The 26,958-nt window shown below is 47.5% G+C and overlaps 1 protein-coding gene and 1 long non-coding RNA gene across 8 annotated transcripts; one reads left to right on the top strand and one right to left on the bottom strand.

Moving 5' to 3' along the window:
• The first annotated feature begins 215 nt into the window (after positions 1 to 215).
• LOC128339866 (uncharacterized) lies at positions 216 to 4,131 on the top strand. The gene is made up of 2 exons (XR_008313283.1): positions 216 to 1,386; positions 1,504 to 4,131. It is a non-coding gene; the product is annotated as an uncharacterized LOC128339866 (long non-coding RNA).
• Positions 4,132 to 7,649: 3,518 nt separating this feature from the next.
• On the bottom strand, positions 7,650 to 25,421 carry LOC128347977 (uncharacterized). 7 transcript variants are annotated; one of them, XM_053303391.1, is made up of 5 exons: positions 25,079 to 25,421; positions 24,818 to 24,925; positions 23,927 to 23,994; positions 19,643 to 19,781; positions 7,650 to 13,139 (listed from the first exon to the last, which is right to left on the bottom strand). In XM_053303391.1, exon 5 carries the CDS (start codon positions 12,049 to 12,051, stop codon positions 10,555 to 10,557), a length of 1,497 nt encoding a protein of 498 aa, XP_053159366.1. In that variant the 5' UTR covers positions 12,052 to 13,139; positions 19,643 to 19,781; positions 23,927 to 23,994; positions 24,818 to 24,925; positions 25,079 to 25,421; the 3' UTR covers positions 7,650 to 10,554. The 7 variants fall into 6 exon arrangements, with proteins under 7 accessions (XP_053159382.1, XP_053159372.1, XP_053159366.1 ...); XM_053303407.1 differs by having other exon boundaries at positions 25,236 to 25,421; XM_053303397.1 differs by having other exon boundaries at positions 19,643 to 19,778.
• Between the last annotated feature and the right edge of the window lie 1,537 nt (positions 25,422 to 26,958).

Consider the following 26,958-nt stretch of genomic DNA (forward strand, 5'->3'; position numbering starts at 1 on the left):
GTTATTTATTCTATTTGAATATCTGTTATATTAATTCTCCTGAGTGTGCCTTGGAATGTGCGTCCCAGAGCCCAGCTGATTGGCTGGGTGGCAGACTCGCCTGATTGGCTGAGGCACACCCAGGAGGATTGGTTGCCGCGGTGGCAGCCTGGCCATGGATGCCAGAGGTGGAGGGCCTGGCCCGGCCGTGGAGGCAAGGCCGAGGAGGGGGGGAAGAAAGTGGGGGGCGCAGAAGTGGCAGTAGGGAGGAGAGGTGGCTGGGCCTGGAAGCAGAGACTGGGGCAGAAGTGGGAGAAAGATAACCGCCGGCCCCAAAGAGCACACAGATGTTCTGTGCGGGGTCAGCTAGTAATAAATAAAAAAGAAACCATAGCTACTACTATTGTGCAGAGACCTCTTCTGATATTGTACACACTGGTAGCAAAAGAAATCTGAGTAAAAAAACAAGATTGCAACCATAAATGTTCTAAACACATAGATGAGTTTTCTCTCTGATTAAGCTATCAAAATTTAAACTCAGATTGTAGAGAAAGCTAGTATGATATTTCTCTGTAGATCAGTGACACTAGCAATAAAGGATTTCACTATAATGAAAAATAAATGAATATAGTAAAAATGCAATAATAAGAAACGAGGAGGGCAGATGAAAATAATCCCTGCTCTTTCATCAATAGTTTTGTACCATGTGCAAGCACTTGCCAGTGGTCATGGATCATCAATATAGATGTCTTCAGCAGGGGATTATACAATGTGAATTGTTCTCTTTTCTCCATCACCACTGATGGAATCAAAGGGAAAATTAAGCTCATCTAGTTGCACCTACGTCTACCATAACCACATCTTTGTTGATGCTTAAACTATATTTGAGTTGTGTGCAGAGTGGCAATTCAGATAAACCACTCCCACACAAACATAATAAAGGAACATGTTGGAAGGACATCTGGATATCTGAGGAAGATGTCAGGGCAGGTCCACCTGTATCAATAATAATTATGTTTAATTTACTTGCAATTATCAGAATATGTTGTGAATCCCCAAGCTATGTAGATCAATGAGAAATATCTTCATTTAGTGCAGCATAGTATTTAATAAAGAAAAGCAGCTAGGTCCTTGCTTTCTTGTAGTCAACTGAAGAACGGATGACAATAATATTTAAATAAATAAATAAATAATCAAATAATCAAATTTTAAGAGCTGGAAATTATGCTCCTATGCAAATATTCTATTGTGCTCACAACACATTTTCAAAGCTTCTCAGCTAACTGACCCCTTTCTCTTAGAATCTTTGGCCCTATCTGTCCTTCAGATTGTGAAGACAACTGCATTCCAAATTCATCCTCATTTTTTGTAAAAAGAAAGAAAGAAAGAAAGAAAGAAAAGAAAAAAGTAAAAGCTTGCTTGTCAAGAAAAGTAGTTCATCCTTTGTGGCAGAATCAGAAATGTAACAATGATTTTATAACCATGTTGTGTTGTTATTTCTGGCACCCCTTTTTTTAAATATAGATGGTGCTCCAAAGAATGTGGAAGGAGGAATGAAGGACCACTGTTCCCTCTTAAAAGTGAAAATGTGTCTGGGAGAAGGAAAGGAGAAACAATTGATGAATAGGAGCAGAATGTTGCTTTTGTGTAAACCAAGTGTAGCTGTGCTTCTCCAACTACTCCAGCACAGCATCTCTCTACATGTCTGCATTAATTGTTCTCCTGCACTTGCCTCATCCAGTGCAAAGCATTGTTAACTATTTTCGACTGGCAGTCATTCACTCCATTTGACCTGACTTGACATGAACTGGGCCTAATGGAACAGCTTCTGTGCTCGGAAGCTATTTGTGCACATTAGCGACACTTTCCCCTGCTGGCTCACTGCTGCACAGTGGAGATCTGCCAACATTTTTACTCTCTGTGTTCCTGTGGTTTCAATGACACACAGAAATGAAGTGGGTGATGCTTACCCATCATTTGACCTCCATGCCTGGAAGAGTTGCACCTACTTACTTCGTGCATGACAGCCTGCTGTTACAGACACAAGAGCAGCAGCAGTAAATGGGGGGGGGGGGAAGTTGGCACCCCCAGCACTGTGTGACTGTTGTCTGATAAAACAAAGCATAATGAGTAGAGTCTCTTAGGACTTTATCTTTTCATGATATTAAAATTTTTAAAAAACACCCTTCAGTGTACATTTTAGTTGGTTAGGCAGGGATGTTTGTTTCACGCGTAGGCAAGTCCTGCTTCCCTCTAAAGTGAAATATGAAATGATGCTCCAACTCACACTAGAACTTACATTTCCCAAGACCAATACTTTATTTTCTCCCATCCCTGAAGCAGCATGCACACACACACACACACACACACACACACACACACACACACACACACACGTCCCCATGTGGGGGCACATGAGCACCTCCCCTCTTGATGTTATGGAGGAAGCACAAATAGTGTGACCGTCAGATGCTCCCCGTTTCAGTATTGCTAATAACACACCAAAGGACTGCCAAATTCACCCAGCAGTAATGTTGGACTGGCTCATAAGGCAGTGAGTAAGAAGTAAGGTGTGCATGATTGTACCATTTCAAGTATTCCTGTACACGAGGGGAAATACTGAAGAAGGTTACATTTCCTTTATGTTTTCTGAATGTCTAGGCATCTTTCCCCCCTGTTCATATACATGGCACAGTAGTGTGTGTATGTACTAGTGCCCAGTGTAACCCTTCTTCTTACTCAAGAAATGCAGCAAGAAGGAGGGGAGTTGGGTTCAAAGTCTCTATATTTTCTGAGACAGTGTGTTTCCACCAGTGATCGCAAGAAAGAAAGAAATTCTAACACCAAATTTAAGGATTTATAAGCATTTAAAGTTTTCTTTGTCCACATGCATTTGTATTCAAATAATAATAAACTCAATAATAATACAATAATAATTTATGTACAATAATAATTTGTACTCAAATAATAATAAACTCAAAATACTTGTTTACAAAATGGTACAAATCATAAAACATACATACAATGATATCAGGGCTATCCTATAAATAGCTTCTTTTCCACAAAGTAGCATGTGGTTTGATAAAGAAAACAAAACCAAACACAAACTTCCAGTCTCTTTCATTTAAAAAAAATTGCCCCAATTGCACTTTTGCACAGTTCATACCACTCCTACAAAAGGTCTCGTGGGTGTGCAGCTGAGACAACATGCTACAAGCTGATAGGGCTTGTCCAGAGTCTCAAACTGGTGTACAAATTGAGTGATGGGGAACTGAAATAAGGAAGCAAGTTCATAAAACACAAAGGGTTTCCAAAATCTCCTTTTCTCCCACTCAGTTCTTCTTGCTGGGGCTGGAACCTCCAGAAGATTCTAAGGACCCTCTTATTAAACATTTACTTTGCTACACAGATACATATAACTATTACCATTGGGCTGGGGCCCCAAGGTCCAGGGGTAAGAGCCCTCTGATTACAATATTCATTTTTAAATTTCTTTTAGCAATATTGTGCTCCAGCAACATTAACTTTCCAACCAACCCTGTTTACTCTCAGAGACTGACTCATATTATCCTACATAAAACCATTTACCCTTCTCTTTCTGAAAAGAAAGACCCTTTCCCTTTTACCTGCAATAAGGAAGCAAGTCCATAAGACAAAAAGGGTTTCCTAAATCTCCTTTTTGCTGGGGCTGGAACCTCCAGAAGATTCTAAGGACCCTCTGAGCACTCTCAATTACCAATTAAAAAGGGGGCGGAGAGCTCACAACAACCTTTAGTTGCCAAATTAAGGGTGCCTCTATTGTTAATCCACACCATAAACTAACAATAATCCTGGTAATAATGGTGGGGGTCAGGGGTGCTCTTACCACTGGACTTCTGGTCTGAAGTCCAGGGTCTCCACACCCCCTGGGGCCCCCAAATCCTCTTTAATCTGTCCAAAGTGGTGTGGTCACCACACCATGCTGTCGGCCTGTGTTATGCCGGGCAGCCAAGTGTGACTGTGACCTGCACTGGGCAGCCAAGAATGACCTCTGCTTTAGAGACAGAGCGGGGAGTGGGGAAAGAAATTAGTGGGATGGGAATATGTTAAGTTGCATGTTGGCATATTTCTGTTAATGTATATTTGCATAAATATATCTGTTTTATATTCTTACATTCTTGTGAGTTCAGTTTGTGCCCTCAAGAACCCAAGTGTTAAAAATACTGCATGTGTCACGGTGTTTGTGTGTGTGTGTTTGTGTAGGGGGATGATGCTTAACTTGCAGCTGGGAGATGGGAGGAGGGGCTCCAAAGCTCTTTAGGTCCGGACACCAAAATTACCTTGGTGCACCTCTTGTGGTGGATACACTAGCACCCTAGTACTAGGCAGTTCAAGGGTTCTAGGTAGTACATTCGTACATAGAGGACACTTTGGCAATTGTAACCCATTACTAGTGTTGAGAAATACGCTACCATTGACATGCTGGCTCCTCTTAGGCTAAGAGAAGAACTGCATTCCCATGAAGCCCGGTATGGTTTGATTATTACAACATTTGGATCTGGACCTAAATAGTCTGTAATTCCATTTTGAATTCAATGATGGAGCCAGTAGGTTACTTTGGACCATTCAGCTTTTGTTCTCCCTATGCAAAATGAGAATAATAATGACCCATGTTATGTTGTTGCTGAAAGAACAAATATAAGGACTGTGAAAAAAATTTATGTGGCAAAATTGGAAATCAATAGGGAATTAGTACTCCTAATATCAATGGCAGAGTGGGACCCCCGGCGGCTAGCCACACCCCCACATCTGACATCAGACGCAGGGGTGTGGTCTGGCCGAACGGAGCCTTGAGGCTCCGTTCGGCCCAGAGAGAGTTTAACTGCCGCGCGACCCTGTCAGGAGCTACTTAGGCTGGTGCTGCACAACCAGGAGCAGGGAAGACACGCTCCTGGCTGGTGCTGCGAACACAGCGCCAGCCTTTGTTTAGCTCCCGAAGGGGCTGCGCGGCCCCCGCTCTGGAGCTAAACTAGCCTCCCCGCATCCGAGGTCAGACGCGGGTGTGTGTGTGTTGGGGCCTCTTTCACGGCCCCTGATTGGCTGGCGGCCCGGGTTCTTTGAACCCGTTGGCCCAATGGTGGCTCCGCCCCTGCCTAATATACTAGCTAAATCAACACCTAGCAAGCTCCTATTGCACAAGTCCTCATTTTCCTCTACCAGGCTTTAAACTAGAAATTCTGTAACTCATCAATGAAAGGGATTGCTAATTTTGAACAGTGATGGGCATATTTTTGACATCCTCAGAAATAGTTGTGCATGGTCCCATCAGTTCCACATAGCATTAGCATCCTACTCATCTAAAATAACAGGTACTCACCTGCTTTCCTAAGGAACAGCTCCAGGAGGTAGTGTTTTGGGTGTGTGTGGAACTGGTTCGATAAACCTGTCTCGATTAGAACTGGCCTGGTTTGAGCTCGAACTGGACCACCCCTTCAAAAGAGAGAGCCGGTTCAAGTTTGAACCGAACTGGTTCTGCCTGGTCCAAGTGTTTTACTGGTAAAAAGGGAATCCAGTAACTATACCCTTTTACAAGAAAAGGAGGTATTACCTAACTTTAAAAAGTGTTGAGCAAAAAGGGAGGCAGGTGAGAGGGCACCTTACATGCTGTGGCAGCTCCTCGGAGGCTGCAGTGGCTCCCTGGCAGCAGCCTCTCTCAGACCCGCCAGCACTCCACCCTGCACCATTGGCTGGAACTGTTGGGGTTTGTGATTATTTAGCAAAGCACCAAGGAAGCTACTACTCCATTTACAGAGTGCAGAGTTTAAGCAACACTCATGGAGATCATTGTAGAGTCTAAGTTACTTAACTAGTTTATTGATGAAATACATTTGGGATAGGAAAGTCCTGTCCTGTCTATCAGCCACATAATGAATAGGTGGGGTGGGGCGGGGGAGAGAGAGAGAGAGAGAGGTTTCCATCTTCTCTCTAGGAGGAAGGACTGACTCACTCCAGAAGTCAAGGCAAGGATCATAGAGCAGAGGCAAGCAGGGACAGGTAAGGAGACCCTCAGTAGCTGCCTATGCTCCCAGTGCCCCTAGTGGTCATTAGGATAGTTGGTGCAAAAGGTCAATGCACTGGAACACCATCTCCAGGAGGAACTGGGCCACCTGGAGTCATCCACAGTGCATGCAGGGAGTGCCAGTGGGATTGGAGGAGGACAGGCAAGAGCCCACCTTATATACTGTGGTGGTGACTGCCTGGTTGCAGCGGTGGCTCCACAGCAGCAGCAGCGGGCCCTCTCAACCCCACAAGCACTCCACCCCACACCGCGGACCAGAACTAGGCCACCTACCAGCCTGCAGTGTTGGGGGTGGAAGGGTCAAAAGGGGCCACCTCCAGCCCACCACCATCAGGGAGCTGCCTCTGCTGTCGCCACAGTGGGTAAGGTGCCTTCTAGCATACCCCCCTCAGGCCTCAGCCCATTTTTAGTTAGGGAATCCCCCCCCACTTTGCTTGTAAAGGGGATTACTGGATTCCCCTTTAGAAGTACAGCACTCAAACCGGGAAAGTACGAACCAAACTGCCACAGGTTCTAACAAATCCTTTTGTTAGACTATGCAGTTTGGTTCAAATTTGATGCTGATTTGATTTTGTTTGGTTTGGATCAATAGCTCCCAGTTCCGGGCACACCCATATGGTGTTTCTCTCTTGATATGTCATGTTCTCCCTTAATATGTCATGCATTGGATCCCTCAGAATTAAACAACTATAGGCCTGTCTCCAACCTTCCATGGTTGGGCAACGTAACTGAGAGGGTGGTGGCTTCCCAGCTACAGGTGGTCTTGGAGGAAACTGATTATCTAGACCTTTTCAAACTGGCTTTCGAGCAGGCTATGGGATAGAGACTGCCTTGGTCAACTTGATTGATGATCTTCAGTAGGGAATTGACAGAGAGAGTGTGACTCTGGTGGTCCTTTTGGATCTCTCAGTGGCTTTCAGTACTATGGGCCAAAGTATTCTTCTGGAGTGTCTAATGGTGTTGGGGAGGGGAGGAACTGCATTCTGGTGGTTCTGCTCCAAATTCTCGGGCAGATGGTGTCCCTTGGAGACAGTTGCTCTTCAAAATCTGAATGTTCATAGGTTGTACCTCAGGGTAAAAAGCTCCAGATGCTGTAGCCTTGCCTCATAAGGAAGATGCTCCAGGTCCCTGATCATTTTGGTTGCCCTCTTCTGCACCTTTTCCAGTTCTTCTTAAGATAGAGTGACCAGTACTGCACGCAGTACTCCAAATGTGGCTGCACCATAGTTTTGTATATGGGCATTATAATATTAGCATTTTTATTTTCAGACCCCTTCCTAATGATCTCTACCATGGAATTAGCCTTTTTCACAGCTGCCGTGCTCTGAATCAACACTTTCAGTGAGTTGTCTGCCACAACCCCAAGATCTCTCTCCTGGTCCGTAACTGACAGCCCAGACTCCATCAGTGAATATGTGAAGTTGGGTTGTTGTTGTTTGCCCCAATATGCATTATTTTACACTTGCTTACATTGAACTACATTTGCCATTTTGTCACCCACTCACCCAAATATCTACGTTTCCCACCTCAAATATCTATGTTTTCATTAGCAATCAAGCATTGTCCCCAGACCCCAGGCAAAGACGACACCGACACAATTTGTTGGGTGAATTGGTCATAACTTTATTGAAAGAATCAACTATGAGCAAGCGAACCAGACAGTGATGTTCAATCACCCAGACAGTGCGGGGCCTAGCATTGGCCAGGTTTGGACCCCGAGTCCACCCCTGACCATGCTTGGGTGACACACCCTGGATCAGGAGAGCATCAGGCACCGGCCTGATCCGTCTCCTTTCAACCAACCCCAATCAAGGGTCTGGAACCTTCTAGGCTTTGCACAGCCCGGGCCGCGCAGCCCAAGGATCTGCAAAGTCCTGAAGCCGGTTCATGGCAAGTCGTCCTCCCTGGGCCGCACAAGCCACAAAGGAGCGACTGACCAATCACCAGTTAACTCATCCCAAGAGTGCTCACCAAACTTAAACCCAACTATTTCTCACCCAACCCGCACTGTCCCTGCCTGTCATGACCTGCCTAAATAACTACACCCTTAACGCAACAGAACCGAGTAGGCGAAAAAACCCCCAACCAATGCCAATCTGTTGGAAGCAAAAAATTCCTACTCAGCCCCCAACAGGGCGACCAGCCGCTAGGCCCGCTCTGCTACCAGGGTGGGAGGGTGGGAAAAACTTGGGCCGAACTGAAGAGCAAGGGCGGGGAGACGCCGATAACGGCCGTCAAGCCCCGCCCCTCCGGCCCGATAGCCAATCAGGCGTCTCTTTTGCCTGTTGCAGGGGCTGGGACAAATAGCCCTCCCCAGGCAACGAGGCCAGAGGAGGGGCATTGTCCCCAGACCCCAGGCAAAGACGACACCGACACAATTTGTTGGGTGAATTGGTCATAACTTTATTGAAAGAATCAACTATGAGCAAGCGAACCAGACAGTGATGTTCAATCACCCAGACAGTGCGGGGCCTAGCATTGGCCAGGTTTGGACCCCGAGTCCACCCCTGACCATGCTTGGGCGACACACCCTGGCTCAGGAGAGCATCAGGCGCTGGCCTGATCCGTCTCCTTTCAACCAACCCCAATCAAGGGTCTGGAACCTTCTAGGCTTTGCACACCCCGGGCCGTGCAGCCCAAGGATCTGCAAAGTCCTGAAGCCAGTTCATGGCAAGTTGTCCTCCCTGGGCCACACAAGCCACAAAGGAGCGACTGACCAATCACCAGTTAACTCGTCCCAAGGGTGCTCACCAAACTTAAACCCAACTATTTCTCACCCAACCCGCACTGTCCCTGCCACACAGGGAGGTCAGCCTAGCTTGGCCTTCCTGCCCCACCACTCCCCAACAACTTCCCCAAGCCCCCTCTGAATATTGGAGAGGTACAAATCACAGCCCTGAATGGACAGGTGTACCCCGTCAGGCCTAAACAGGTGAGGCAAGGAGGCCGACAGGCCTGGCTGTGCCAACACCCAACCCCCGTCATTAAGAACGAGCTGGCCAATAGCCTTAGACGCCTTACGCCGAGCTCGTTCAACCCCCCTTAGCGAGTGCACCCCGCGCCCAACTCTGCGCTGGAGCCACTCAACCCACACAATCCCCATCCCTGGAAATCTACTTTGCAGGGACCCAAAATCAGAAGAGGCTTGCTAAATGATGGAGAGTCCTGGTCGCTTGCCCAAGTCATTCTCACCCAAATGCATGACCAAAATATCCGGACATGAACACCTATCAATATAATCTAACAGAGTTGGGAGTAATTGCCCCCAAAGCATCCCCCGCATACCCAACCATGACAACTTGGACTGCTGTCCCAGACCGAGTTGGGTCCCAAAACGTGAGGCGCTGGCCCTCTTGTATGCCCAAAACACCAAGGAATGGCCACACAGGAGTACTCTCGCAGGAGCCGCTGCCCCGCCAGCACCTCTCCCCAGAGCTGCTGCCCCGCCAGCACCTGTCAAAAGAATAAACAGGTAACAAACACCGCAACTGCGTCGCCTTAGTGCACATAGCGTAAAAACGCATCAGACTTCCACCGTCCAATCCTCTGCACATCCCTTGCCTCCAAACCAAGGCCACTGGCCATAGTAGCCACCCCAATTCTAAATGAGTGCAGGCTAAACCCCAATTCCGACACACCAGCACAAGCCATAGCCTTCCTTAGGACAGCCCATAGCTGATACTGGGTTAAAGGATCCCCCCTCTCATGGACAAATAAACACCCAGATGCCTTGGGTCCGCCTGCCACATACTGCCGTAAGGCCAGCACCGGACACATCCCCGGGTCCGAGGCAGCATGGAGCTTAATCACCTGCCCCTTCCCCTTCTGATCAGTCTTGGAGCTACGGAGTAGCAACGTGACTCCCCTACCCTCAAATGCCATATCCCCAAACTGTAGGCAACGCCCCGCAGGCGAATGCCTGCCCCGTGGCAAAACTTCGCTGGGTCTAAAAGCCCCCCAAAAGTAGACTAACGAGGCAGCCTTCATTAACGTGGCTTCCCAAGGAGAAGAGCAACAGCCAGGTAAATGGCGAACCAGCGTCGCCACCACATCCAAGGTCAGTGGCCTTCTTTTATCCGGGCCCCTGGGCTGCTGCCGCGCCCACCCCTCAAGCATGCATTTAACCCTAGGATCACCTGTAGTGTCCTGAACACCCCGCACCTGAGCCTCAAAGGCCAGAGCGGAGACATAGCCCCCCATGGTCGAGACCGCCTTACCTGCCCTAAAAAGAGACACCAGGAACTGCATAACGTGTTCCACAGACACGGGCCATGTTTCCACAAGGCCCTCTTGTCTTCTGAATGTTGAGAATGCCCCTACCTTCGCCTGATAACTAACCCTGGTACTGGGCGCCAATGAGGCATCAATGGCCTGCCGCGCAGCTACGCGCCAAGCCGCCACAGGGCTTCCGGCATGACCTCCGGGTCCCGCATAGCCTCTGGCGCCAGTTCCCGAAACCTGTCCAACTGAAACCGAGACAGGGCATCAGCGACGTCATTCTGAAGCCCGGGAACATGTCACGCCACAAATAAAATGTTGGCACGTAAACACTGCAAAACAAAAGTTCTAACTAAGCCCATGACCCGAGGGGACCGTGATGTCTGGGAATTAACAACCTGCACTACTGCCTGATTGTCGCACCAAAACTGAACTGTGGAGTTAGAGAACTCCCCAGCCCAAAGGTGCACTGCTACCACAATGGGGAACAATTCCAAAAAGGTAAGGTCCCTAGTAATACCGGCCCTCTCCCAACCATCTGGCCAACGCCCATAACACCAGCGCCTACGAAAATAAATGCCAAACCCCGCTCCCCCAGCCGCGTCCGAATGGACCTGCAGCTCCGCTTCAACTAGCTGCTCCGCCCTCCAGAATGAAACACCATTAAATTGCTGTAAAAATGTGCCCCAGACTGCCAAGTCTGCCCTAACCCCCTCCGTAAGCCTCACCCTATGGTGAGGAGCCCGCAAACCGGACATCAGGTCGCAAAGGCGCCTCAGAAATTCCCTCCCGGGTACCACCACCCTGCAGGCGAAATTCAAATGACCCACAACCACCTGCAGCTCCTTAAGGGAAACTTTACGCGCTGCCTGCATGGCCCCAATAAGGCCCCGCAGTGTTGCCAACTTCTCCAATGGGAGACGTGAACAACCGACAACCGTGTCCAACTCGATACCCAAAAAGGATAACTTAGCAACGGGGCCCTCAGTCTTCCCCCGGGCCAACGGGACACCCAGCTCGTTGGCCAACTGAATAAAACTCTGAAGCAGGAAGTGGCATTCATTAGAATAAGCACTTCCAGAAAAAAGAAAATCGTCTAAATAGTGAGCTGTGGCCCTAGAACCCGACCTTTCCCTGATAGCCCATTCCAAAAAGGTGCTAAAAGCCTCAAAGGCTGCACACGAGATGGAACAGCCCATGGGCAGAGCCCGGTCAAAATAATATTGACCCGCAAAGGAAAACCCCAGTAGGTCAAAATCATTGGGATGAACGGGTAACAATCGAAAGGCGGATTCTATGTCACACTTTGCCATTAACGCCCCAACCCCTTGACTCCTTACCATGTGAACAGCCGCATCAAAGGAGGTATAATGAACTGAACACAAATGCTCTGGGATCCCATCATTAACTGACCCCCCTCTAGGATAGGACAGGTGATCTATAAGACGGTACTCACCTGGGGCCTTCTTTGGGACAACCCCCAACGGGGAAACCCTCAAATTATCAAAAGGAGGATGATCAAAAGGACCGGTCACTCTCCCGGCCGCCACTTCCTTACCTATCTTCCTGGCCACTACCAACTCCATCCCTCTAACAGATTTAAGGTTATCGGCCATGAAGGCCACCCTATGAGATAACGAAGGAATCCTAAAACCTTCCTTAAACCCAGAATTCAACAAGGCAGCGGCCCCCTGATTAGGGTAACCCAGTAACAGCTGCTCTAAAACATCCAATTTAATTGGGCTGGGCCCCTTTACCCAAAGGGGGTCCAGGAGGGCCCCCCTTTTTACTCCCATCGAACTTTGGCTTGCCACCCACCCCAAAGCCCCGAGCCCTGGGGCAGGCAGAGCACAGGTGCTTGGCACCACAGAGGCTACACCCGTGCCTAAACCTACAGGCCTGTCTTCCACAGCGGCCACTGCGATTGTACTCCCAGCAAACCGCCTGGGGTTGAACCTACGGCTGGCCCGCTATGGCGGGAGAAAACAGGGCCACAGCTTTGGATAACAGATGCCCGCTGTCCGATCTATCACCATCCACCGGTCGCGTCGGTGACATGATGAGAACCCATAGCTCCAAATGAGGCGCATCCCATGGCATGGATGGATCCAACGCGGCACGCATCCTAAAATTCTCATCATATCGCACCCAAGCATTGCCAGCAAAATCCGACACAGCACGATGAATAATGTCCATATACTTTACTAATGCCAGGGCTCTGGCCGGCTGTGCTGGAATAACCACCCCCATATAGATCGTAAAACCCGAAAGCCAGTTGTTCCACGACTTCTCAACTGGCTTACGCTTCGTCACAGCGTGGTCTTTACACGACTCACCCTCCTTATGTTTCACCTCTGGCTCTCTAAATAACAAGGAGAATATGTCAACGTATTCCCCCTTTAAAATCTTTTCCTTAGTGGCTGGTAAAAGGTGATCACCTAAAGGCAACCCCACTGCCCCATACGGAGAATGTTGAGGTGTAGGCAGAACCCCCCTGGGATACCAACCTGCAGCCTGCATGGGCGTCATCCCGAGTCCACCGGAGGCAGGCACGACTCCTTGCCACACCTGCTCAGCCACCCCCTGAGTATTAGGTCCCACTCCTGGCATAGGACCCATCAACCCCCCTGGGTATGTATGTGTGATCCCCCACGGGGCAGAGCCCCAACCCCCAGCAGCTGGTATCAGCCAGGGAAACCACGGCCACTGGCCGGTACCACCGTGTGGTGCAAAAGGTCCAAGCTCACCCGGCTGAGTAACCGATGACATCTCCCCTGCTGCCGAAAACTCCTCCTGCTGCAGAGCCCCTGGAACTGCTGCATCGTCAGGAACCACCACAGGCAGCTCGCCCTGACCGCTAAGACTCTCTTCCATGGCTTTCAATCTGGTGGATAAAGAATCGATCAGCTGAGTCCTTGCAGCCCCCCGAGTCCGCCCGAGAGTCCTGCCTCCTTTACCAGAAGGCCCTGCCCCTTTATCCAGCGGAAGCGCCTTGGACCTCTCCAAAGCTTCCAGCCGTTGTATCATCCCCTTAATAAGGGTCATTTCCTCATCATCCTCATCCGAGGATGATAATTGGGGTGCAGGCTGTTTAGGAGGCTTGACCGGTTTGCCCCCAGCTTTTCCTTTCGCCTTCCTAGGAGGCATGCTTGCTTGTTTGTTTTTATTAATTATAATTATTATTTTATTATATTAGTTTATGTAATACGCAATAATACGTGTACAATGCACACGCTCAGATAATTGTATGACGGTCCCAAACATCCAACGCCTGAGCTAAAGCAGTCAGCCGCACTGACCACGCAGCCACTCCCAGCAAGCCCAACAGGGACCGAGAAAATTCCCGCCAAAAAGGCTGTCAATCAAATGCCCGCCAAAAGAACTGTCACTCCCAATGGCCCGTAGGCCCGAAACAACCTCCCAGGGAGTCCCAGACACCCCCTGTAGGGCCAACTAGATAGCCCCACTGCCTAGGGGGACAAATGCACCGCAGCCACGGCCGCCGACCGACCACCCAACCAAAGGCCTAATCCCAGGCCCCCAGCTAGCCCAACGAGCCCACCAACCGGCTGATGCTGCCGCTCCACGCGGCACAGAACAGGCCCAAATCGGCCAAAAATGCCACCGCAGCCGCAGCCGCCAACCCCCAACCTGAACTCCCGGGTCCCGCAGGCCCAAAGGGCCGAAAACTGGCCGCCCCACGTCGCGGCCGCAGCCGCCAACCCCCACCCGACCTCCCGGGTCCCGCAGGCCCCAAGGGGCCGAACACTGGCCGCCCAACGCGGCCCAAACACAGGCCTAATGGGCCGAAAATGCTGCCGCAGCCGCCGACCACCAACCCGACCGCCCGGGTCCCCACTCCCCTACGGTCCGAGTCCGGACCAGCAAACCACCGAGAGGAGCTCGGGCACAGAGCTCCTCTCTCATGAAAAACTTGGGCCGAACTGAAGAGCAAGGGCGGGGAGACGCCGATAACGGCCGTCAAGCCCCGCCCCTCCGGCCCAATAGCCAACCAGGCGTCTCTTTTGCCTGTTGCCGGGGCTGGGACAAATAGCCCTCCCCAGGCAACGAGGCCAGAGGAGGGGCATTCTAGCTCACCCATCTTGACTTGGAGGCTTCTGGCATTGGCATATAAGCATCTATGTGCTGAATCTCTTGCCTGGTGTGAGCTATCTTTCTTATGGCCATTTGATCTCTTTCACCAGCTAACACATCCTTCTGTCTGCTCTTTACCTGGTTGTATTCGGTTTCCTTCTGGGTTAGGGTTAGTCTCAAAACTTTAGGGATGGCATTTGCCAAACTGGGTAGTGCCCAGCTCCTGTTGGCTATCATTTTAAAAGCTGCCCTGCAGAGGCGTAACTAGGGAAAACGGCGCCCAGGGCAAGCACTGAAATGGCGCCCCCCCCACCGCGCCCCCCCGCCCCCCCAACATACTACATTATACTTAGGTTTTTCCTCACAAGTGTCCGCCGCCGCTGCCAAGCCAGGCCACTGACTGGCCACCAGGCGCCAGCAAAGCAATGCAGGGGGGCACAGGTGGCGCGGAAGGGACCGCTCGTGGGGAAGGGGGCACCGACGCGCTCCCTTGACTGCTGCAGCACTGCTGCACTGAGCAGGAAACATTTGTATTAACAAAAAATTTAAAAATTTTTTAAAAAAAATTGGTCATGGCGGCGCCCCCCACGTGACCAGAAAAGATGGCGCCCGGGGCACGTGCCCCCCCTGCCCCCCCTATAGTTACGCCTCTGCTGCCCTGTGACCTTTTTGATTTTAAGTGCCAGCAGTCTGGTTCCATCTTGGTTCAAGTGGAGCCTGTTCATTTTGTACAGGCTGATCTTGTTCCAAAATGTATCCCAGTGCCTAACAACTCTTAACCCCTCCTTCCAGCACCACCATCTCATCCACACATTGAGATCCCTCAGCATTGCCTGTGTGGCCCAGGTAGCACATGAAACAGCATGCTGGCCCTGCATGTGGAACAGGTAGCATTTCTTAGAATGCTACTTTGGGGGTCCTGGATTTCAATATGCTACCTAGCAGCTGAAAATTTGCTTCCAGGACCTCCTGACTACATTTCCCAACATCATTTGTGCCAATGTGCACCACAAAAGCTGACTCCTTCCCAGCACTGCCTAACAGCCTATCTATATGCTGTGTGCTGTCTGCAACCTTCACATCAGGCAGGCGAGTCACTGTGCAGTCTACACATGGGTCACAGACCCACCTCTCTATACCCTTAATGACCAAATCACCCACTACTAGGAGGCCCCCACCCCCTGGAGGAGTATCCCCTTTGCACGAGGATATGGGCTGATCATTCATGGAAGGGGTCCCTTCTAAGGGAGCATTTCCCTCTTCCTCAGAATGATATCCGCTTTTCCCGAGCCCTTCATTCTCCATGACAGCAGAAGAGCCTACAGCCTGGGAGTGGGATGCCTCTATCGTGTGTGTGTGTGTGTGTGTGTGTGTGTGTGTGTGTGTGTATACACACACACACACACACACACACCCTGTTTCCCTGAAAGTAAGACCTACCCCGAAAGTAAGACCTAGCAGTAATTTCTGATGTACCGCTAATTGCCCTAGTGCATTTTGGGGGGCTAAAATTAATATAAGACACTGTCTTATTTTCGGGGAAACACGGTATATATGAGAGAGAGAGAGAGAGAGAGAGAGAGAGAGAGAGAGAGATTTACACAGAGGAGAAGATACAAAGGAAGTGATATGGGAATAACCTAATTAAACTAAGCAAAACAAAATAAAATCAATGGTTTGTCCCGTGCCTGCAAATTATTGCCAAGTATAATTCAGCCTTGCTAAGCCAAAGGAGACTTTATTAGAATTGATCAGCTGGATTCTGTTATTTGCTCTTTGGGAAGCAAACATTAATGTAGATGGAGGACTCTGCTCATTGTAAAACTCCAATTATTATTTAATATTTGTATTTCAGCGGTCTCTCAAGGCCAAACAATTTCAGAACCGATTTCTATTGTACTAGACATTGGACACCCATATATCCTAAAAATGACATTTTCTGCCCCCCCCAAGATTTTCTGATGAAAATGATTCTAGCTCACAAACATAAATATATTTTTCTCCTGCTCTTTACTAGTGCAACCATTGTGATAATTTGGGTTTATAAGGATAGGGCATAATGCTTTTTATGCTTTGCTTTGGAAATGGAACTTGGCATCACACCTTGAGATGAGAGGACGGTACAGCCTACAGTGACTCCATTATGGTGCTCAGCTGCCATGAGTAAGGGTGGAAAGGTGGAGGGCTAAAGATCCTTCAGTGTGTGGACTGGGTGGGAGCAAATCTGATCACCAGAAAAGGCCCTAGGTAAGGTCCATTGATATTAGGAAAAACAAGAACCATTTAGTCCTGCTATGGAGGACATCTAATAGAATATCATTCAGGACAAACATTTCAGCTGGGTTATGTGCATTAACTGAAGACAGGGGTTCCTACTCTTTGTACTCTGATTAGTTGTGCTATAAAGGAATAAAAATAGCAAAGGTCAATGCAATGTCAGCTACACTGTCACCATCAGAATGCTGTCATCTTACTATAAATTATTTTGAAAGACCTGGGCCTTGCTAAGGTATTTCAGAAAGGACTCTGAGAAAGCATATCTCTGAGCTGAAGGAGTTGAGGTCAAAAAAGAGAAAGGTTTCTCTAAAGATGACTCAGATGACCTCAGACAAACTAGATGAAGCCAAATGTTGAAGACATTCATGGAAAACAAGGCTTCCTCTGCTGTTGTCAGCATGAATGTGTTCATTTTGTGTGTGTACAGAAAGCAATATATCCACAGCAATCAGAAAGAATATATCCACAGCAATCTATAATGAGAGAATAGGATTTTCTTATTACTGTCTTGCATGCATACAGAAGTAAATCATGCACATTCTTGTTGAGTGAATTCCAATACTTGAGAAGTCTAATTTGAATTTTCCTCTTTTCTTCTCTTGTTTCTGTAAGATGAGTCTCTCTCTCTCTCTCTCTCATATTTATATACTGTCTGATATGTGCATCTCTAGGTGGTGTACACAATTTAAAACACAACAAATGTAAAACAGAGTAAAAACAAAAGAATTTTACAGAATAAAAAGTTGAAATAATTTCATGGGATAAAAACAACTAAACAGTTTAAAATTAATCTCAGTTAAAAGCCTGAGGGAACAAGTGTGTCTTGAGGGTCTTCCTAAAGCAAACAGAGAACAAGATCCAGGAGCACTCCTAAGCTATGGACCTGATCTTTCAGGGGCCGTGTAACCCCACCCAAAACAGGAAGATCTAAACCATCACTCAGGTCCCGAACCCCCTCAGTTAGTTCCTCCAGCTTATTTGGATTCAACATCAGTTTGTTATCCTTCATCCAGCCCATTACCATCTCCAAGCAATCATTTAGGGAAGTTACACCATTTCCTGATGAGGTCGATATGGATAAATAGATGTGGGTGTCATCAGCATATTGATAACACCCTGCACCAAACCTCCTGATGATCTCTCTCAATGCTTTCATGTAGATGTTAAAGAGCATTGGAGACAGTATGGAACCTTGTGGAACTCTATATTTTAATTGTCGCTTTTCAGAACATCAGTCTCCAAGCGACATCACTGGAATCTACCAAAGAGATAGGAATGGAAACCACTGTAAAACAGTGTCACCCAATCCCTCCTCCCTAAGGCGACCCAGGAGGATACCATGATCAATGGTATCAAAAGCCACCAAGAGATCCAAAAGGATCAGCAGAGTCACACTCCTTCTATCAGTAGCCAATTGGAGATAATCCATCAAGCTAACCAACGCAGTCTCAACCCCATAGCCCTTTTGAAAGCCAGTTTGAAATGGGTCTAGGTAATCTGCATCATCCAAAACTGCCTGGAGCTGAGAGGCCACCACCCACTCAATCACCTTGCCCAACCATGGAAGATTGGAAATGGGTCTGTAATTAGCTAACTCAGTTAGCTAATGCAGTTTTCTTCAAATAAGTTATAATAATAGTCTCCTTAAAACAAAGGGGCATCCCATCCTTCCTGAGAGAAGCATTTACAATATTTACCAGACCCATTCTGATAATATGATTGCCAGATGAAATAAGATAAGTTGGACAAGGGTCAAGAGAACAGGATGTAGGGTGAACAGTCTAAAGCAGTTTGTCCACATCCTCAGGAATAACAAAATGAAAGTGATCCAATCTAATCCTATAAGAGAAGTTGCTGGACACTTCCACAGTAGACTCTGCAATAACTGTGGAATCCAATACAGCCCAAATATGAGAGATTTCATCCGTGGAAAAAATCATTGAAGATGTCACAGCGACGAGTGACTGAAGGTTCCAAGTTCAAATTCAAGGGGGAGGGAGCATATACTAGCCCACTCACAAGCCTAGACAATTCTGTTGGGCATGAATTTCTGGAAGCAAGGCGGGCAGAAAAGAAATGCCTCTTTGCTGCCCACTCTACCAGAGCATAGAGTTTCAAATGTTCTCTGTATTGTGATCTTTCAGATTCGTGCCAAGTCTTCCTCCACTTGTGCTCTAGTCGTCTACCTTGCCGCTTTAGATTCCATAGTTCTTCTGAATACCATTGAAGCATGTCAAAGAGGGTGCCTAAGAGCAATTGTGTCTACTGCTCTAATGAGTTCATTATTCCATATTCACTCCAGAGCATTGACAGAATCACTAGCAGAGCCAACTCTAAACCCTTCCATGACTTCTTGGAATCCTTCCAAGAAGGATTGAATCCTTCTTGGATCCAATAGCCTGCTCGGGCAGACCAAACTAATAGGTCCTTCACCCCTGAAAAGTGGGTTCTGGTTGCAACCACTACCTTAAATAGATGGTGATCTGCCCATGACAATGGGATAATGACAGGGTCCCCACCCATGGAACACTACCCTGATCAGAGCAAAAGACCAAACCAAGCATGTGGCCAGCATCATGCATTGGTCCAGAAACGAATTGGGATAGGCCCATAGTCATCATGGCTGCTATGAAATCCTGAGCCACTCCTGACAACCTGGTCCTGAAATGAACATTCAAGTCCCCCAACAACAACAACAACAACAACCTGGGCAACTCCAATGCTAACTCCACAACCAGCTCTGTCAGCTCAGTTAGGGACTCTGTTGGGCAGTGGGATGATTGGTACACCAACAGAAGTCCCAGTCTGTCCTTGGTCCTTAGACTTAGGTACCCATATTCAATATAGGCCAATTCCCTGACAGGGATCCTGGTAAGGGAGATGCCATTCTTATAGACCGCAGCCACCCCACCAACCCACCCACATCCCCTACTCCACCACAGTGTAATCCACTGGAAGAAGCTGAGACCAAACTGGACCACTAGCCTCTCCCATCCAGGCCTCTGTAAGACTTACCAAGTTGGCTTCTTCATCCATAATCAAGTCATGAATGATCTCAGACATATTTTGGACCAGCCTGGCATTCCAGAGTAATAAAGTGAGGTTCTATGGGTAATTGGCACTGCTCTCCAAGGTCAAAGAGGTGATGGGCCTGCTGGAAGGGGAAACAGCAATTAAATTTCTGAATTCCCCTCCCCTATAACAGCCCACTGACCTATCAGTGGCTTATCTTTGCCAATTCCCCATCACCAGTGGAATAGCTGCCCCAGAGTTGTCCCCTGTCTCCCCATCTCTTGACAACCCAAGACACATACCTGTACCAGGCCCAATCAATTACTAGGCAATAATATTGTACTCAGAAGGAGTCTTCCTTTTATGAGTCCAGAACAATATGTTTCATATTGTTCATGCTCCAGCCCTCAGTCCCACCCCCAAAGGCCATCACCAAAGGCTGCCCCCTTTGGCAGCTGGCTTCAGCATCCGCCTGCAGGTGGCTCACCCACCAGTGGGCTGTACCAGGGGCTGTGCCCCCTTTGTTGCTCCCCTTTATAAGGGCCAAAAGTTTAAAAGCCCAACAGGCGTGGATCTCACCCACCCAATCAGGCAAACCCAGCCCAGGTGCAAGATGTTACAGCAATTAAAGTGAATGCCCCTAATCTTGGCTAAAGGCCCGGGTGAAAAGTAGGGTTAGGCGGCTTGGCAGCGCTGGGATTGGGAGCAATCCCTGCGCTGCACACAAGCAGCGTAACACAGGCTGGACTGCCCTAGCCTAGGTTAGACTGCTCGTGTGAATAGCTTTAATGTCTGAATAGGGCTAGTGTCTCTATTTCTGTGTCTCTTTCTGGCCTTGTCAAGTCTGCATAGAACAAAAAGAGGAATCCAAACACTGATTTTGATTACTCCATGGGAAAAGCTCCAACTGAAAATTCGTGTTTTTCATCTTATACAATTGTTACTCACAAGATTCTTGTCATGTATTCTGAATCAAGCAACCCTAGACAGACAAAACATCTATTATAGATGTTGATGTAAAGAGAGAGCAATTCTCATCAATAAATATATTTTCAGCTGTATTATTTTACTTTAATCAAATTGTTCCTCGTATATATGGAAAAACCTGAATATGAGGAATTGCATGTGTTTCTGTCTACTTTATTTGAAATTAAATATTTAGTTAAGACAACCCTTGAGACTACTGAATAGATATTTGAACAGCTAATCTGTAATAGCTGAGGACAGATTGGACACATCATTATAAAGCCGAGCTGGATGTTAAATGTTTAAAAGGACCAAGGCAAGTACCAATTTCTTGTTTTTTAAAATTATTGTGTTAGGGTTCCAGGGAACCGCAAGGATATTAGTTTTCCCCTGTGAATGTTCATATTCCTTAAATGTAATATAATCAGTTTATGTAATATAATATTGGTTTATACTGAAAAATATTGTATTTGTCATTTTGTCTTCAGTTAGGTAGTTGAAGTCTAAACATCAGCCCTAGCTGCTATGATACATGCTACAACTAGTTTAAGTATAAGTACATTGTAGCAGGAAAACCAGTTCTACATAGTGGGGTCTGTGCATGGGTGAGCTAAGTATTTACACCCGTGCCTTGCCTCCTGGAGTGGAGGACAGTGACTTGAGTGTGGGATGTTTCCTGGCTGGTCCATTTGGCAAGCTGATTGCAGAGACCTTTCTTGACAGCGACAACCTTAAACACCACCACCCTCAGTATTATAGACTTGAATATTTTATTTATTTATTTATTTATTTATTTGTTTGTTTGTTTGTTTATTTAAAATATTTCTATACAGCCCCAAACTTATGTCTCTTGTTTATATATGTATCCAATCGGATTAAATATAATTTAATATAAATAGTTTATATTTGTATCCAATCAGATTCAATATGCTATAAATAACAACAGCTTAGTTTATTTTACACCTTGCACAGATTCCAGATTGACTGTTCTGTGTCCAAGGACTATATCACCTACTGGACAAAGTTTCACAAAGGGGTTTTATTATCCTGTAAACTAGGTAACTGGTGGTGGCAGTGGGGGGCACATGTGGAGGGAAGTGTGGTTCCTGGAAGGGATATCCTTACACATTTAAAATACAGGATTTCCTCAGCGGGTTTAAAATACAGGATTTCCTCAGGCTCAGTCATGGTTGGTAACATCCCCCTCCTTAATATTTTGAAAGTAGTGTTCTTCCCCCTAACACCCTTCATAGGTATTCTAATTTTGGCCCCAAACAGCTGTCTTTTTCCCACTTGCCTTAAAGCAATCTCCTTTGCTACTGTTCTGTTCTGCTCTTGGCTGCAGTGACAATACACACCCAATGGAGGCTAGTAGGGATGTGCACAAACAAAAGTTTGTGCACTGGTTCAGCACCAAACATTGTTGGATTAGGTCTGAAGCACGGAGAGGGGAGCAGCAAGCATGATCTTTAAACAAGAGGAGAGCAGGTCCTTCCTGCACAAGGAGACTGCAAAACTTGACATGGACGACACAATCAAAGGCTTTTCTGTATTCAATAGAGCACGTATTGACTTCTTTTTGGTATTCTTTGGCTTTCTCAATTATCTAGTGTGCATCGGCAATGATGTCTCTTGTTCCTCAGCCTTTTCTGAAACCAGCTTGAACATCTGACATTTCCCTTTCACGTAGGGCTCTAATCTGCGTTGGATAATCCTGAGTATTATTTTGCTAGCATGTGAAATTAAAGATACTAGCCGATTCACACAGAGCATCTGTACGCTATTTGCGGCCAGCTGTTCCCCCCTCCCTCCTGTCCCACTGTCCCTCCCCCTCCCTCCCCCTGCCCCACTCTCTGCCCCCTCCCTCCTGCCCCACTCTCTTTCCCCCCTTCCCCCCACCCCTCTCTCTCATCTCACTCTCCTGCCCCCTGCCTCACTCTCTCTTGCCCCCTCCCTCTCCCACCCAACTCTCTCCCTCCCTCCCTCCCCTCTCTCTCATCTCACCCTCCTTCCCCCCTCCTGCCCCTCTCCTTCCCCCTACCACTCTCTCTCTTTCCCACTCACCCCCTTTCCAGTTTCTCCGCTGCTTCTCTGCCACTTTCTTGTCTCGCCCGCTGGCCGTCCCGCCCGCCACCTCCCGCCCCCAGCTACCAGTCCGGGTTTTGCCGCCTCCCCTTTACCCAGGACGGCCTGGCCTGCTGTTCTGCCGCCACCTTCCGCCCCGGGCGGCCAGACTGGGCTTTGCCGCCACCGCTGCCACTTCCCCCTTTCCTGGGACAGCCCGGCTGGGCCAGGATGTCTCGCTGCTGCCTCCCGTTTTGTGGCCCGCCACCACCATCCTCCGCCAGTTTTTTTGCCCCGAACTCTCTCGCCCCAATGCCAGGAACTCTCGCAAGAGTTCCACCATCAAATCCTGGGCACACATGCCGGCTAAGAGAATTAAATATATAGATTGTGCAATGGTTTGTGCAATCTGTTAATTTTTCTTTTCTTTGGTATGGGTATGTAGACTGATCTCTTTCAATCTGTTGGCCACTGTGTTGTTCTCCAAATTTGCTGGCATAGTTTGGTTAAAGCATTGACAGATTCTTCTTCTGTTGCTTGCCATATTTCTGTAGCTATTCCATCAATTCCTGTAGCCTTCCAACTTGGTAATGACCAGAGTGCCGTTTGCAAGATAGATAGATAGATAGAATTGTTCAATGTCCCAAAAGGGCTCACAGTCTAAAAATAAACCCAAGGGAGGCACACCAGCAACAACCACTGGAGGGATGCTTTGCTGGAGTTGGATGGGGATAGTTACTCTCCCCTGTCCCCTGCTAAATATAAGGGATTTGGCATTTTAAAATGTGCCTCTTTGCTCAGTTGGCAAGGACCTCACACTTACAGGCCTCCCATTTTATCTGTATCAGTAGAGCAGGAAAAACCGGTTTCTCAAGCTTTGGCAGGTTGCCAAGCATCGCTGCTGGCATTGATGGTTCAAAAGTTATATAGGCCTGGTCTTCACTGTGAAAGTGAGGAGGTGTTCCTTTCAGTGAAATTCATTTAAACACATTATTGGTTTGATACCATTGTTTATATGTGGACTATAATACTGTCTTATTGGTGGAGAATAGGGATCTTAATAAATAGCTACATTTTCCTTTCACTTGGCAGTTCTCAAATATTTTCTGTGCTGAAACGAGGAGGACTTTTGTTTATTTTCTGCAAAACACAGAAAATAGAATCCTTCTCTTAAAAGATGTTTTTATTACAAACATAATCTTCCTCCTATAATGAGGTACACGAGTTCATCTTGCTGAACTGGTAGCACACACTTACGTTTCTGCTGTTGCTGGGGCTGTTTGATTCAGAACAGAAACCATCAAGCGTGTGGCTGCCTTGCAGAACTGTATGGAATGAAGGATATGGATTTTCAGCTTTTCCTGTTACAGTAGGGCACTGACAGGAAAAGCCCCACATTCTATATGTTCCTTCTATACAGCAATTAAAGGCACATAAACCCCATTCTATATTGAATTTGGCAAACCTATCTACCTGAAAGCCTACATTTCCTGAAAATCTACAGAGTGTACTTCATATAAATGGATTATATCAGAGAGAGAAAAGTAGTTGGCAGGCAGATGGATAGTAGGATCGCCAGGTCCAGGTAGTGAAAAAAATCAATATCCATCACTAAAAAAGTGGAAATAGAGGATGCTTTACACACACACACACACACACACACACACACACACACACACACACACACCTACTTTGCATAAAATTTGCATGTGTTTAGATGCATATTTCGATAAAAATTGGATGCTGGCGCAGTGGTGCATACACAGTCTTCCACTCGCTTGCTGTTCCATACAACTACAGACATTTCTATGTGGCTTTTCAACAGAAGATTTCACAGTGGTTTTCATAGAAAAATAAATAATAAGGTGCTCCCCTGTCCCCAAAGGGCTCATAGTCTAAAAAGAAAGGCAGGGTAACACCAGCATCAGCCACTGAAGGAATGCTGTGCAGGGGTTGGATAGGGTCTGTTGCTCTCCCCATGATAAACTGAAGAGATCCACAACTTTAAAAGGTGCCTTTTTGCTCAGTTAGCAGGAGTAGCTGCTAACTAAGTAAAGGTAGTAAGCGAACTGCTAAGTGGGTGAAGTTGGTTGGCTAACTGCTAACTTCTCACTGCCACCACCATCACATGAAGGAAGCAAGCTGCACCTGCCGATCCCACTGGGCTCCTGAATCATGTGTGTTGTATTCTGTCTAGTAGTCTTTCATGTTTTGTGATTTTTGAAGTTTGTCCTGGGTTTCTTTTTGAAGTTTGCCCTGTAGAGAGTAAGGGGGTGGAGTCAGAAAGAAAAGGGAAGGGAAGGAGGAGGAGAAAAATGGAGTTGTTCATGAATAAAGTCTTAGCTAACCAATATAACTTAAGACCACTTCATGTTTATGAGGGAAGCAATTGGCAATGAGATTTTGAACCTGCTCTACGTGTGAGCTGCTTGTGAGAGTTCTGCATCTCCTTTTCATTGCATTACTGGCCTACATTCCTGGACTGCTGCATTCTGCAATTGCTGCTGCTGATTGTTCCTCCAGCTTCCTGACCTGCACAAAAGTACCCCCTGAAGGTACTTTTTACCTTATCAGTCCTGAACTCTGTTGTTCACTGGATGCCCACTGCAGCATGACTCACATCCCACCGCCACCATTTTTCTTGTCCACCCCAGGAGTGCTATGAACCAGCCTTCATTGTTCTTGCCTCCCCCCACCCCGACCGATCATTGCCATGATTTTCTGTCCTAGTCCTACTGCCATGTGTGCTTGTGACGGTTGGTAGCAGCTCCAGTCCTGTCAATCATTATTTAAAGCCTAAGGAACTGCCCTACAGGTGGGATTCCTAAGGGAGGGGTTTTAGAATGGAGCAGAGAATGGCAGTTAAACAGACTTTCTGTAAGCTCAGAGTGGTAGATAGGGACGGACAGGGCTAGGGAGAGGAGCTCTAGAGAGATAGGGTCTGTTCTGGGACTGGTGGGGTTCCAGGGAGGGACTGGATAGGACAGGATCTGTGTCTATAGGTGACAGGCGACCCAACTGTGGCTATCTCCGTCACATTGTTTATCCATCTGTCCACTGTGTAGAATGTCTGCCAGTGGGTGCAATCTGTTCGTCACAAATCTTACATCATACAATATATACACTGTAGCCAAGACTTGCTGTTGTTATAGAAATCATTACGGGTTGTTGACCTCTCTAATAACTCGCTAGCATTGTCCCAGACTGACGTGTAGGGGGCCACTCATCACAATGCTCCTTCACCCACTTCCATGCCCACATTGTTTATGCCTAGGAATGTGAAAGGAGGAAGATGGCTCAAGAAAACAGCCCACAAGATTCATTGAAAGAGCTTTGAGCTACCTTGTGAAGTTCCAGCTGTGGGTTTCAAAGAGATTAGAATAGATTTTCCCTTCCCTGCTGGTTGCATCTCTGTATTAGGGCTCAGCTTAGAAGCAAATGAGCTAACATATTATGTATTCGTATATTACAAATTTGCAAGGCTGCAGCAGACATCCTGTGTATATAAAAGGGCCTTTCTTATTGCTATTGTCCCATTCCCTCTTCCCTCCCCTCCCACATTACTGGCTATGGTAACTGAAATTTGCCAAGGGGCTAGGAAGAACAACAAACAACATTATGGATGTTAAGGATGTGCATGGAACCAGGGGTCCCAGTTCAGTTTGAATATGAACCGGGCCCAAACCAGACTGGGCCAGGTCAGTCTGGCACCCCTTCAACCCCCAGTTCAGTTCGGTCCGGAGGGGTTCGTGGACCAAAAAGTGAAAACATTTTTTTCCAACTTACGCCCTCTAGGGGGCTTTTCTGAGGTGGCGGCAAGGTCCACAGAGGTTTCCCCTCCCCCCCCATGGGCCTCTGTTATGCACCCATCACCCAGTTTGGGTGGTCTTCAGCCCTTTCCGGGCCGTTCCCTTGGCATGGCAGCCATTTGAGAGGCTGCTGCACATGAGCAAATGGCCCTTGTGCTTCTGAAGACTGCTCAAACCAGGTGATGGATGAATAATGGAGGCCGGGGGGGGGGAGGGAACCTCTGTGGACCCCCCCCCCCCCAATACCACAGAGGGGGTAAGTTGAAATTTTTTTTAAAAAAGATTTCTTTTAATTTTTTGGTCTGGGGTCGAGCCGAACCGGGGGTGGTTCAGCCTGACCCCGAACTGTTGAACTGAACCAGCTCAAGCCCAACAGGATCCGTTCCAAACCTGTTCGCACACCCCTAATGGATGTTTATTGCTTATCAATCAAGGCCGAAGACCAGGATGACAATGCCGATTAGAAAATCCTGCATCAGC

The sequence above is a fragment of the Hemicordylus capensis genome, chromosome 1 (assembly GCF_027244095.1).
Source record: "Hemicordylus capensis ecotype Gifberg chromosome 1, rHemCap1.1.pri, whole genome shotgun sequence".
Classification (NCBI taxonomy): domain Eukaryota; kingdom Metazoa; phylum Chordata; class Lepidosauria; order Squamata; family Cordylidae; genus Hemicordylus; species Hemicordylus capensis.